Genomic DNA, 13794 nt, shown 5'->3' with positions numbered 1-13794 from the left:
TGGAGGTGAGAGGGGAGCAGCAGGATTAAGGTGTTGAAGGAGAAGAGTAGAGATGGAGGTAGGAACAAGGCTGGGGCAGAGGTCACTGGAAGAAGAGAGGGAGAAGGTGAGTGAGAGGGATACAGAATTGGAGATAGTTTTGTGGGAGACATGGAGAAGAAGAGTGGGAGGAGGGAAGAAACTGAAACAGAATCTGAATGGAGAGAATGACCAGTGGGTAGAGACTAGTCATCAATTATCCTGTGAAACAATCAAAGAACAATAGTTAGCTACTGAACAATAGTTCAAAGAACCAGTGAAGCAGTATGGTCAATCAGTTATGGCAGGCAGTAAATATGCAAAGCAACAGCAATATGAATCAATAATGCAGAGAACCTGCAATTAGGTGATTTGGAATCAGTTAAGCAGATAAACAGATGTAGGGAATCAGTTAAGGAATGAATCAGTTATGGAGCAGATCAATTATGCAGAAAATTAATTACAAAGCGAGTCAAATAGGAAGAGAATTGGTTATGGATCAAAAATACTGAGAATTAATTACAGATCAAGTGAGTTATATAGAAGATAACCAAAGGGATTAGGGTATGGTAATGGATAGTCAACGAGGAAGCTGAATATACCAGGTGTTCTTGAGTGAAGTGAGTAGCCAAGTACTAATGAAAAAGGTTATAAATATGTACCCTGCGGAGTACCCAGCTGTGCTGGAACACTGCGCTACCCCAGAAGGCACCAGGAGGCAGGGAGGGGATGGTGGCTGGTCCTGGCTTCAGGAGGATGTGCCAATAGATGCAGGAGAGGTCCATGTGATTCGCCTGCAGCAATGCTGAGTCTCCAGAGCCCAGTCAAATCTGTGTTTAAAGATTGTTCAGTTGCATGAAAGGAATGTGGCCAGAGGCTTTGCATGTCTATTTTATTTTGATTGTACCAGAAATCCTGTGTACAAATCAGAAACCCCAGATTCTCTGCTTAACCTTTAACTTTTAGATCTGTTGAGCTGGGTGTACCCGGCCCTATCATGGTGCTCATAACTAACTCCCCATGAGTATCTAAATATTCAGTACAGACAACTGTAAAGTGCCAAGCAACTATCTTGTCATTACATGCTTCCAGCAGCTGTTCCCAGTGACTATGGACCTATCCCAAATCCTGTTAGAGTTAATAGGAGCCTTTCCATTGACTTCAGTGGGCATTGGATCAGGTCTTATAGCAGCCTACTACTTACAGATAATGGAGCTACTCCTTTACCTTATGCGGTAGGGGCATATGCTTGTGGTATTGATTTGCCCAGGTTTTCTATCTATATACAGTCATGAGTTCATGACACACAAAATCCCTATTTGCTGTACATATCAAAGATTGCACAACTAGAGTACCTGTCTGGGGTAAAAATATACATTTGCAAAACTAAAATGTGGCTTGAGGCTGGCTGAAAATTTGTCCTTAAGCATCCTCCAGAACTTGGGGGGGGGGGGGGGAAGGAGCAGCAGAATGTGAACTCATTGGATGAAGTTATAGTTGCACTGCTGAGCTATAGAAACATGGATAGAATGTATTTTATGCGGTCGTTCCCTTCTATGCTATCCCTTTATTTTTGACAGGGAAATGGTAGCTCAGTACTGTAATGAATAGGGCCTTGCATTAAATTCATCTGCAAAAATAAGATCAGCTTTTGGATGGCAAAAGAGGCATTTGCTTGGATCAATATTTCATTTTTTCATGGGATAGCATCTGTGATTTAATGTTGCTAAAGAGCCACATAACATGTTAGATTTTGTTTTTCAATTGTTGCTTACTGCTACAGTCAATGTATGTCAGATTTTGTTTATTAATTCATGACTTAGTTCTACAGCTATTTCAGAGCAGAATGAGAGCATGGAATGACTCGATTATTTTTTCGTTCAAATTAAAAAAAATTGTCATGAAAAGAAGGAATTAGTAACACTGTTTAAATTTACACAAAATGCAAATAGGGATTGTGCATGGTTCCATACTCTGTTCTTCCAGTGCTCCTCAATCCTTTCTGGCTTTATGATCCTACCTTCTAGTCCTGGACATCTTTTGAATAGAGTCTGCCAATAATACCAGACTGTGAGGTGGGCCTGTGATATGGATAAATATCCACTATGCACACCACTAACTTGATTTTTGTGTGTGCTCAGCACATGATTTGAATTCAGAACGGGAAAGGATATCTACCCACTGTGCCATTAGATTAGTTTTTAAATGAAACATGACCATAAGTACATTTAAGGGATATGCAGACCTCCTTCTCAAGTTGAGAAACACAAATGTTTTAAAATGAAGCTACATTGTGCATTAAAGGAATGAGGGTGAAGCCAAGGAGAGAGATCTGGAGTGATGAGGTTTGATGTGAATCATCACTGTAGAGGTGTTTATTAAATCCATATGAATAGAGGAGATCATCTAAAGATGGGGCATAAAGGAAGAAAAAGGGGGGCTAAGAACACAAGGGGATTGGAGAAGAGGAATAGTTGCCAAAATCTGAAAGGCCAGTGAGATAAAAGGAAAGGAAAGAGAGGACAGTGTCAATAAAGAATAGAATTTTGTAATGGATTGTTGCCAGTTTGAGGTCAATGGGAATGACCTCAAGAGGCTTAACCCCTCATAGGAGGAGATCAGCACCTGGCAGTACTGGGCACCCTGTGGGGAAAACACTCGATTTTTCAAAGGAACTTTGATACTCAAATGCACGTTGTCTGCTGCTCTATACTATCAGAATATTGTTGAGGTACAGTTCTGGTGCAGGTAAATGGACTGTTACTGACCTTGTTGCTTTGGTTCCGGTTGTGCAGTATTAGCGGTCTCGCCTTTCTGTGCCTCATTTTTGTTTTTATTTTCACCCTTAAGGAAGCAAACAGAAGTATTTAAGATGTATTTCAGGAAAAAATATGGTTCAGGCATGAAAAAGTGTGAAAATTCATTACTTAACTGCATTTGTCTCTTTCAACAATCTTTACTCCTATAACATTTCTTTTCACTGTTGATATATGCATAGGTATATATCTGTATTACACACACACACACAGCCCACCCAAATACTAGAATATATATTTATATGCATACTTGAAGGTATATATTATATATACAGAGAATAGTCAAGTGGTTATGGCCCTACTGTAGGACTAGGGAGACCCAGATTCAATTCAGTACTCTACTACAGACTTCTTAGCTGAACTTTAGCAAGTCAGTTAGGGTATGTCTGCACTAAAATTGTTAGGGGTGAATTTCAGCTAGAGGAGATGTGTTCTAATCAATCTAACGTGATAAATATAGATGTGGTGGGGGTGGGGCTAACCACCCCAAGTACTATCCCATCTGAAACTATAGGTGTGTATTTGGGACTGCTTGTGCAGCTGCACTTCTATTTATAGCACAAAGCTCAATCAGAAATTACACCTTCGAGCTCAAGTGTAGACTGTCCACAGTCTGTCTGTGCCTCAGTTTCCCATCTGCAAAATGGGTATACTAGTACTTCCCTACTTCATGGAGGTGTTGTGAGGATAAATACATTAAAGACTGAGGCATTCAGATATTTTGCAAAAAGAATGTAGTACTTGTGGCACCTTTGAGACTAACAAATTTATTAGAGCATAAATTTCTTTATTTATTAGAGCATATTTATTATGCTCTAATAAATTTGTTAGTCTCTAAGGTGCCACAAGTACTCCTGTTCTTTTTGCGGATACAGACCAACATGGCTGCTACTCTGAAACCTGTCAGATATTTTGGTGACAGGGACCATATGAAATAAGTTGTATCCTGGGATAAATATATTTAACACTGAAGTGTTTGTCCAAGGACACAGTTATTATTCAGTTAACAGGAAGTATCTTCATTAACTATGTTGGGCTAGTCTCCTGCGGTAGGGAAAGTTGGTGGCTACCCAATGATTCCTGCCCTCATCCATTTTTAAAATATGAATCATTTAAATTTCCTTGCAAGACATCACAAATGCTTACCATCCCAGACACAAAGCTGACTTGTTCACTATTTATCACAGTGACTGACGATGAAAAAATTACTGATATTTTACTTGACCATCAAAAAATACTAAATTTGGACAAACGAGAATAAAACTTAGAACGGCTATAGGTAAGGGTTTGGGCTTTTTTGGTGAGGAGGGAGTTAAGAGGGGGGAGCAAAAAACTAGGCACCACAGGGCATATGAAAATGAAAAGCTTTTGTTTTGAAAAAGTTAACTTTTTACATTAATTTTGGGTTTATCTTGAGTTTTTGATGAAAGGTTGGATTGGTTCTTATTTTACTCAGACTGTTTGTTCTTCCCTAACTTTGATCAGAGGAGTTTGATTCTGAGACCTTGGGAAACAAACAAACAAACAAACAAACATGTACAATTGCAATCCTAGAGAATCTGTGCATTCTCAGAGTAGTGTGGGTATATAGCAGAACCTGGGAATATTTTGTTTGGTTCTCAGTTCCTAAGTTTAGCTCTACAGTCTTTTGCTGTACAGGTTGTTTATTCTCTTTCAGGCTTTTGCTCATGAGAGCCCCGAATACAGTCATGTTAGTTAATACTTGTGCAATGCTCTGAAGATGTAAAATGTTACACAAATATTCCCACATTCCATCTTCTTTTACCTTTTACATGGTGTTCCTTTATAGAGTTTGCATGTACAATATGCTTTGGTCTTTGATTCATCTATCAGCTTACAACCTGGATCACTCAATGCATCCTTCCAGGTGGAGTTGGAGGTCCAGGTTGTGGATAGTACTAGGCAGAAGTGTGGACACATCAGAAGATACTTGGCATGTGTGTAGGACTGGCTGTGTGTATAGAGTAATTTTGGGTCACTGGTGGTAAGGGCTGCGTCACAGGATGACACTGGCCCTTTCAGAGGCAGTGGGATCCAGTTCACCTGTGACTCATCAGCTGCCTCCCAGTTAGGCTTAAAAGAGGATCTGGGCCTGAGAGAAGACAGATCTGGAGAGTTAGTTGGCTGAGCACATGGATTGGAAGAACAAGGAAAATGGCAGTTGAGAGCTGCTAGGGAGAGACAGTCTATAGAGAGCAGAAAACTTTTCAGGCCTACCCTGGGAAGAGGGAGGAATTGACGGCTGGTGGAAGGACTGGCCTGCTGACCTTCCAGAGCTGGGGAGCCAGTGCAGGATAGCTGAAAAGGGCAGGCTAGGAGGCCAACAGAGGGTTAAGCTAGCTGACCTTCCTAAACTAGTGAGTCCACGCAGGGTGGCTGAAAAGGGCTGAGTCATTGGACTGTGTTTTGAGCAGAAGAGTCATGAGACTGGGCACTCTCAGATGGGTGGCTTGGCAAGTGGAAGGTCCCTGGAACAAGGTCGGAAAGGAATTGGGAATTGAGTGCTGGTTGTCTCCTGGGTGGGTGACCTGGAAGTGTTGTTCCTAGACAGAGGAATGGAAGACTTCTGTATCTTTTGGTTGTACAGACTATTGTGTGTGTAAATGAATAAACTGTGTCCAGAGATGGGCCTCTGTATCAAACAGTGAAAGAGACTGTGCTCTTTTTATGGCTAGACTTTTGGGGAACAGAGGAAGATGCACATGATGTGTCTTGTTGAAGGAGAGTACTCCAGGTGAGTCCTTTTTTACGAGAGGCCGTTTAAGTATGTAGATAGAAAAAAATGTATTTATACTAAGAACAGATGTGCCAGTTGTCATATGCCAGATTATGAAGAAATGAGCTGGTTACACTCAGTTTCTTATATGAAAAGTGATATATTGATGTAAGTAAATAGAAGAGCAGAAAATAAAACAAAAAAATACCACATGGGCAATGTTCAAACTCACATTTGCTATATACACACACCCCTTCATTTTCTGTAGGTAGTCCTAAGCATAGAAAGGCAGTAACTGGTTGCTTTCCTGCTTAGTACTCACTCTTAGTATGTATAACTAGTTCTCTCACCACCAGCACTTTACAATTTCTCATTACTTTTTAAAAAATAACTCCCTCTAGCTCCTCCTCCTATCAACCACAGAGCAGGGTAAGGCTGCCTGCTCTATCTTTAGAGAAATCAGCCTGACCTGTATTGCTGGAAATGGCATCAGCACCTTCTTGCGGTGGAAACCTTCCCCAAGTAAGTATAAGTCAGAAGAAACTTTTCAGACCTGTTTATAAGAAATTTAGTGGCTTCCAATATCAGAAATAGAAAAATGAAGGTACAACACAAGGAACCTTGTTTCTCCATTCTTCAGGTTAATTAAAGGTACAGTAGCACTGCTCCGGAAAGCAAAATTAGCTCAGGGTGTGGGGTGGGACAAAAAATAAATTTTACAAGGCCAAACAATCCCTGGGGCAAATCTCAGTATAAAATACAGGGCATTATTATCCACAGCTCCTGGTAATACATATTACTTAGCATGACCACTGTCCCAGCAGGATATAAAATAATTGAGATATCAGGATAATAGTAAAAAAAATGAGGAGTACTTGTGGCACCTTAGAGACTAACGAATTTATTTGGGCATAAGCTTTTGTGGGCTAAAACCCACTTCATCAGATGCATGCAGTGGAAAATACAGTAGGAAGATATATATATACACAGAGAACATGAAAAAATGGTGGTTGCCATACCCGCTATAACGAGAGTGATCAGTTAAGGTGAGCTATTATCAGCAGGAGAAAAAAACATTTGTAGTGATAATCAGGATGGCAGAACATATGCAGAGCTCTCTGAATACATATTTTTAGTATGTTATATCAATTAGGCCCAGGTCTGTTGTGCATCCCTGAAACAGAAAATTATTCCACTTCTTAACATGCTTGTGTGGATTGGCGGTCAAGATAAAATGCAGGTTGGACTGATCAAAATTTGCCACTTACCCAGATGGGTAAAATTTCAAGAAGTTTAAGTAAATGAACCTCATTTTCTGGATATCCTTCCATCTTTGAACATTCCAATTAGCCTCCATTTTAGTCAAAACTATAAAGTTGTTAGGAGGCCTGCAGGTACATTCCCTATAGCAGTGCTACCAGAAGGGATGTCATTGGGATCATTAACACTGGCAGAGGCGGTGCTAGCTGATTGGGGGCCCTAATATTCCCCCCAACACATACTAAAGAAGTGAACAGGGGGCCGCCCTGGTCTGCTCAGGGCCCTAAGCAATTGCTTAATTCGCTTATGCCTACTGCTGGCTCTCAACACTGGTCAGGTTGTGACCTGGTGGAGGTGACACTGCACATCCTAGAGTGATAAATAATACTGTGGTTTGCCAGTGTTTGGTATACTTGAGCAGACATTTTCATTTGTGGGAGAAAATAAGTTACCTGAATAGGATTCTTGATGTTAAACAGTCAGTTAAAGTAATAAAGGAAGAATTTCCTTTGCTCCCAAAGCAGCAATTAAGATTAAAGGCACTGGACTGACTGTAAACAATTTGTTTTCCTTTGGTTACCAATATCCCAATGACTTGGTTAGCCATCTAACTGTTGATATTCTGCCCTGTGAAGTTATGAGTTATGGAAGGTTACAGCAAATTCTGGATACTAAAAATCCTCATTTTAAAAAAGCCAAGTAAATGAATGCTTTTTGGCCTTAGATAGCTTTGAGTTTTTAAATTTTCCATTAATGTACAGTGCACAAGTGAGTTACTACTTTAAACCAATATTTATTTTTTTAAATGGAACGAAAAAAGGTAGCTTTTCTATAGATTTCAACTGGAACTATTTTTGTAAGACATAGCCAAATGATATATGAAGAATGTTACTAAGTTATTTTGTCTTTCCAAGACCTTATATGGTCCAGTAATCATTCAGAATAGGCCCATTTGTAAAGCAACTAAACCAGGGAGTGATAGTGTGAAGAAAATATAAGGAAAACAAGGAGCAAACCAAAAGGCAGCTGTCATTTAGTACAGATGAGGATATTCAATACAGTAAGCTTCTGGGAAAATCTAAGTTTTGGTTACTGCGTCATCTAATTAAATCAGTGATTTTCAAGCACAAACATAATACTAATGGATCTGTATAATATTAAATACTTTACCTGCCCTGTGAGTGGCGGCTGTTGGGGTGGTGGGTTAGGAGGGGCCTCTTTATCCTTGGACTTTTCCTCCTCTGGCTTTTGCTTCACTTTGGTGAATCTTGCTTTCAGTCTATTAAACATCTTGCCCACAAGACTATTTTGAAACCTCTGCTGCTCTTTTACTTTCAACAGGGACAGCCCGTGGCTTTTCTTGCCATTACTGTTCAAGCCAATTAGACATTTAATCAGGGTTTAGTTCTGGTTAATGCCTTGAAGCAACTCCCTACATGGACAGGCTGTTCCGGTGACTGCTTTTCTTGCCATTATTACTTTTGTTTTATATCCTAGAGTAAGTGACTTGTAGCTTAATAATTAAAAATTATGCAGAGACTTAAGTTTCTACATAAATGTATATGGAGGAATAGTACCTGTCTCCTGGCTGGAGAAAAGCAATGTCCTATCTTTTATATTACATCTGGAGTATTTAACATTAATTTATAATTTTGCATTTAGAGTTAAAGTTTAGTCATAAAGGCATTTAGAGTCTAACTGGGAAATGAAAAAGGTTAACTGGCCAATCATCCTAGTGCTGCACCTTCTACACAGTGGATTACATGAGTTCTCCAGGATTAATTCCCTCTGCAATCCTGATGCATTCATCCAGCAGGTGACATTAAACAGTGTTAGGTGTCCTTTCAACTCGATGCTCATTTTTAGCAAGTTTATGCCTTTCAGCTAAAGAGAGCTGCATATTTCAGAATAAAGAAAGGTAAAAATATTTCCAAACGAAATCCCAACCAGTACTATTTTATAGAAAAGCCTTTGGTAATAATTTTGAACAGATCAAGATTTTTGAGACAGTACTACAGATTTTAATAGATTATTTTTAAATTGGTGTTTGGACCTAATAGATTTTAAAAGAAAATTATATCCATATTATAAATTATATAGGTGGACTTAAAAAACCCTGTAAAAAGGATATAATTCTCTAAAAAATTAAATAGATTCAGCAATTTTCATATAACCATATTAGACATCTTTAGAACCTAATTGGTTTAGTCCCTATTAAATTCTTCAGGATGTTTCCATAAAGGAAATATATATTTTTAAAATACTTGATCAAAATATTGAAAAAGTAAATTTTATATAGATGAACACTCATATAAAGTATTTGGGGCAGGGACCGTCTCCTACTATAGGTTTCTACAGTGCCTAGTACAATGGGCCATGATCATGGTTGGGGCCTCTAGGTGCTACCATAATACAAATAATAGAATTATTGAATATTAGGGTTGGAAGAGACCTCAGGAGGTCATCTAGTCCAACCCTCTGCTCAAAGCAGGACCAACACCAACTAATCATCAATCAATATTCAGGCTTTGATCCTACAGTGAGACCCATCTGGTCAGACCCCTGTGCCCATGTGGAGCCCCATCAATCATATGTGCTCAGAAGTCCATTTATGTGACTCTCATTGTGGGATGGGAGCCATGGTTCTCAGATTTTCAGTGAAGTGGAAATTTAGAAGTGCCCTCTTTAGTAACATGCATTTTCTGGTTTAACAAGTCAGATGACTTTCCCTCCCCCTTACTCCAAAACAAACAAACAAACAAACAAACCACCAAATAATTCTAGCAGAGGCTTCAGACCACATTAACTCTTACATGTGGTAAATTGCAACAATTAAATTAGAAATATATAAACCATTTTCGCTGGATTAATTATACAATCTGGATTATAGCTTTAGCTCTTCCATCTGAGATTCTGGCCACGTACTCTTTTTTTCTATTTGTCTAATAACAGAAATTTTAAGGAGGAAAAAATACAAGAACATGAATCAGCTAAAGAAGACTATTTGTTCTTTTAGTGGATTAAACTGGGGTTTGTACAAATCTTAATAGATTGCTACCTCAGAATCACATCCAGAGACTGAACCTCTTGCAGAACTCCTGGTACCTCATTATGAAAATGAAGTCCTTTGTTTCTGAACCTTTATAAAGGTCTATTTTGATTTTTTTTCTTGTAGGTTTTTACCATCTGTAATATACTACAATTAAAACGTGTTACATTCATTAAAGGGAAACACAGGCACTCTGTGAAGCATTTCTGCAGACTTACATGCTTTTCTTTTTAAAAGGTTTCAGTAAGTAGCAGTGTTTTAGCTCTTTTTGATTATACTATTTGTGCTGCTTTTAATTTATAATTAAAATGCATGAGAAAGGAATGTAATAGATTCTATAAGGAAAATGCCTTTGGGAACCTGCTAGTACCTATTGACGTCTGTGAATAATGAATATTATATTGGTTTAGGCTGTGACTAATGGAATAAATGTTTGGAAAAAAACCTCTGTATGTTACCATTTCATAAACAGTAATCAGGTCATCATGAACCTGATACACTGGTACAAATGGGGCTACTTGTTCACCTCTGCTCTTACATACCACTGACCCTGGATAGGCGATTAACCTGCTCCAATATTTGGTAATTTGTATGTAGTATCAATATTTAGTTATTTTTATCATCTTTTGAACACACTAAAAGCACTTCAGTTAATTGAACGTCATGATCTGCTGCTACATAAGAAGATTAATGGTGTGACAGGCAAGGCAGATAGTCTGTATCCAATTAGCTTCTTAGCTATGTTGGCTTTCACCGATATTTACTATATATTGTATTTATAGTAAAATCTAAAGGATTTAGGGATTTCTGAGCTGCCTTGTGCTTTCTGTTGATACAGGAGGAGTACATTCTAATGTTTAATAAATGTTCCAGAATTTGTGAAAGGGATTAATCTTTATATGAGATATTCCTGGATCTTAAACAGGAAGGCCAGTTAAAAATCTCTCAGTAGAATACCAATTTGGCTAAATTTTGTGGCTGAGATTGTGTGCACATACATGTATTTAAGTCCTAGCCATCATTAAATCTAACTTTGAATCCCCTGTGTCCCTTAATATAATTGTATACCGTGATGTGGCATTTACATGCTTTAATCTTTGTTACAGAATTAATATTTCATATCTGGAAAAAAAGAAAATCCAATATGGCTAACAAACAAATCCCAAATTGTTTAACAGTTAAATTAAGGGGACTTGGAGATTAGAAACTAGAGTTACTGATGACCAAATGCTTATAATGGGTATAGTCTGTTTTTTTTTTCATTATTGCAAATAATATGGTACCTAAAATCATATCTTAGTTGGCTGTCTAAGAAATGAGGAGAGACTATGCTGCTACACATTGGATCAAATTTCTATAGCTTTTAGCTACTACAAACATGACAATATATATTTTTCACTCCCATATAATAATTTCTCTCTTTTTGGTAAAGTTAAATAAGTGCAATAAAACTTGTAAAAATGCACATGCATGCTGAGAATGGAAAGAGTGGGAGTTTGAAGCAGGGATCTTACAACTAAGTTTTCCTCAAAGCAACATGTTTCTGTATTTTTTTTAATGTAGACACAGGCCAAAATACATGTCTTTAGACTAGACTAGATGACTTGTTAATAAAATGTCTATGAAAGAGAAACCAATGACTCACTAAATCTGTGCCTGAACTGACACAAAATGGCAACAGCTTTCAAACTCCTAGAAATTTTAAGTTGCAGCATGCAGGAAACAAAAGGGTAAATTACAGTGCTACATACATCACATTTGTGCTTCACATTTTGCTAACTTTGATTGTAGATATGAATAGATCGGTGTAGGACTCTTAGTTTGGTTTTGCCAGGCCTGGCACTTAACCCACTGTATGTGAACAAGTCAACACTTTCCAAAAGTCATAATGTTCTGAGATTCCTTAGTCAGCTAAAATATATAGGGTGCAATAGTCAGTAGCTTTAGATCAGTGGGAAATGCGTGGTACACTTGGGAGCCTGGTGCAATGACTGCATGGCTATCAGTATATTTACTGGGCAAATCTGTGAGAGTGCCATCCAAGGATTGCTTTGAATTCCAATAGAGGCTTTGTCAATCTGTCTTGTTTGTGAATGTGGGTATATATCTATAGTTAACTTTCCCATTTTTTTTTTGTTTTCCATCAAACCAGATGTAGATTGTCTGGCAATGATCACACCCTGCATTGCCCCTCTATTCTGACCTTCCTACCATGCAAAACTGAACTTGGAAATCCATTACTTCTTAAGCAGGCAACTTGAGTTTTTACAACTTCTCTGTGGTGCAAGGATTTTACTAGATATAGCAGCACAGCTTTCTTCAGAAGCTTATGACAATGAAACAGATTCTAAATGGAGTTTCTACTAAGTCTCTCGTTTTTCTTGAACACGGTTTTAATTTGACAGTTGCTCCCAGTTTAACAATACCAGTTGGTATTTTCTGCTGAAATTAATTTCCCTATCTCATTCACTCTCACTTGGTTTCAACCTCAACTGACAGTGTTTCTCCGCTTGTTGGATCATATTAAAGAAGTTCTGTATTCAAATCACAAATGAGTTTGATTCCCCATAGTTTAAATTCCAGGGTATTACTAATTAAGAGGTCTCTTGGTTTTTGGTACTGTTTCTCTCCCTCTATGTGTGAAGCTTGCAAGCTGCTAATTGCGTTAGTACATTCTAAGACAGAGTCTGCTCTCAAAGCAATTCTTTGTAACAACAACTACTCACACAGAGAGAGACTCAAAGCAATACTCTGTAACAACAGAAACAGCACCAGAGACTCTCTGCCCTTTTGTTGTATTCATCTCGCTTTGTTAACAATTGTGATTAAAATAGAGATAGAGGATGTATGTGGATGGATGCTTGGTGTGGATAAGAACTGAATGATCAGGGTGGTGCCAGCCTAAGAATCCAGTGTCCATCGGCTGAAGAAGGCATCAAGTGGAAATAACCAGACGACCCCCCCCGGAGGGCAGACTGGAATCCACCCAACAGCCTCAAGAATGGGAGAACCAAAGAACAAGATAACATCTGGCAGCACGGAGCCGTCAGGAATGTGACATCTGCTGATTGATTCAGCAACAGCATGATGAAGCAATTCCCATAGACTGGCATAGGAAGAAATTCCTATAAAAATGGACTCTGGAAAGTGAGAACTTTGGGTTCTGATTCTGCAAACCAACTTCCAGGAGCATCAGATGTGCATCTGACGAGGCCCTGCTCCCTCCTCATGTCCAGGCCACCTGGCCAGTGGCTTGGAATGAGCAACTCTAAGGCTGGTAACTATGATAATAACCTTGCAGAACCTGTGTGTGTGTGTGTGTATGAATGAATGTGTGAATAAATATGAGATTGAATGGAATGTTATAGCTATAACTAACTGCTTACTATGATTCTTTCTGTGTTCACAATAAATGTGGTATTTTGCCTTTTCCCCTTTAATAAGATCCTGCTGGTTTTTATTTTATTGGTATAACAAGCTACAGTAAAGTGGGTACTGGTTTTTAGGAATTACCTGACTGATAGATCCTCCATCGTTTCAATGAGCAGCCCTGTGCAGACCCAGATCCACAAAATGCCTTAGGCACTGAACTCCCCACTTTAGGCACCACTGAGATCATCAAAACTCCTGCTCATCTGCCACCTGACACTAGAGGGACCTCTAATACCGTGGTGCCTACATTTTTGCTCTAAAAGTCACCTAGGTTCCTGAAAAATGCTTCAGTTTGGGCACCAATCTCAAAATCAGGTGAAACTAGGTGTTGCCACACCTATCTTGCCTGGAGGGCCCAATCTTGCAAGTGTCCTCATAGCATGCCTAACTCTACACAAAAAGGTGGGGAGGGAAGGACTTCCTTATAAGCTGCTGCTTCTATCATTCCTATGAGATGTGGGAGATCCCAGTTCAATTCTCCC

The 13794-nt window shown here is 38.8% G+C and overlaps 1 protein-coding gene across 1 annotated transcript in view; it reads right to left on the bottom strand.

Moving 5' to 3' along the window:
- CNGB3 (cyclic nucleotide gated channel subunit beta 3) overlaps positions 1-13413 on the bottom strand; it is a gene marked incomplete at both ends in the record, with an annotated part of 120046 nt that extends 106633 nt beyond the window's left edge. Inside the window, 3 exons of the mRNA XM_084619329.1 lie at positions 2787-2862; positions 8002-8200; positions 13394-13413. Coding sequence (XP_084475455.1) covers positions 2787-2862; positions 8002-8200; positions 13394-13413 — 295 coding nt within the window. The remainder of the gene's footprint in view (positions 1-2786; positions 2863-8001; positions 8201-13393) is intronic.
- Positions 13414-13794: the final 381 nt, after the last annotated feature.

The sequence above is a fragment of the Lepidochelys olivacea genome (genome assembly GCF_965140295.1).
Source record: "Lepidochelys olivacea isolate rLepOli2 genome assembly, chromosome: 2".
NCBI lineage: Eukaryota > Metazoa > Chordata > Testudines > Cheloniidae > Lepidochelys > Lepidochelys olivacea.
The sequence above is the reverse complement of the archived record's forward strand: the minus strand, read 5'-3'. Positions and strand labels throughout refer to the sequence as shown.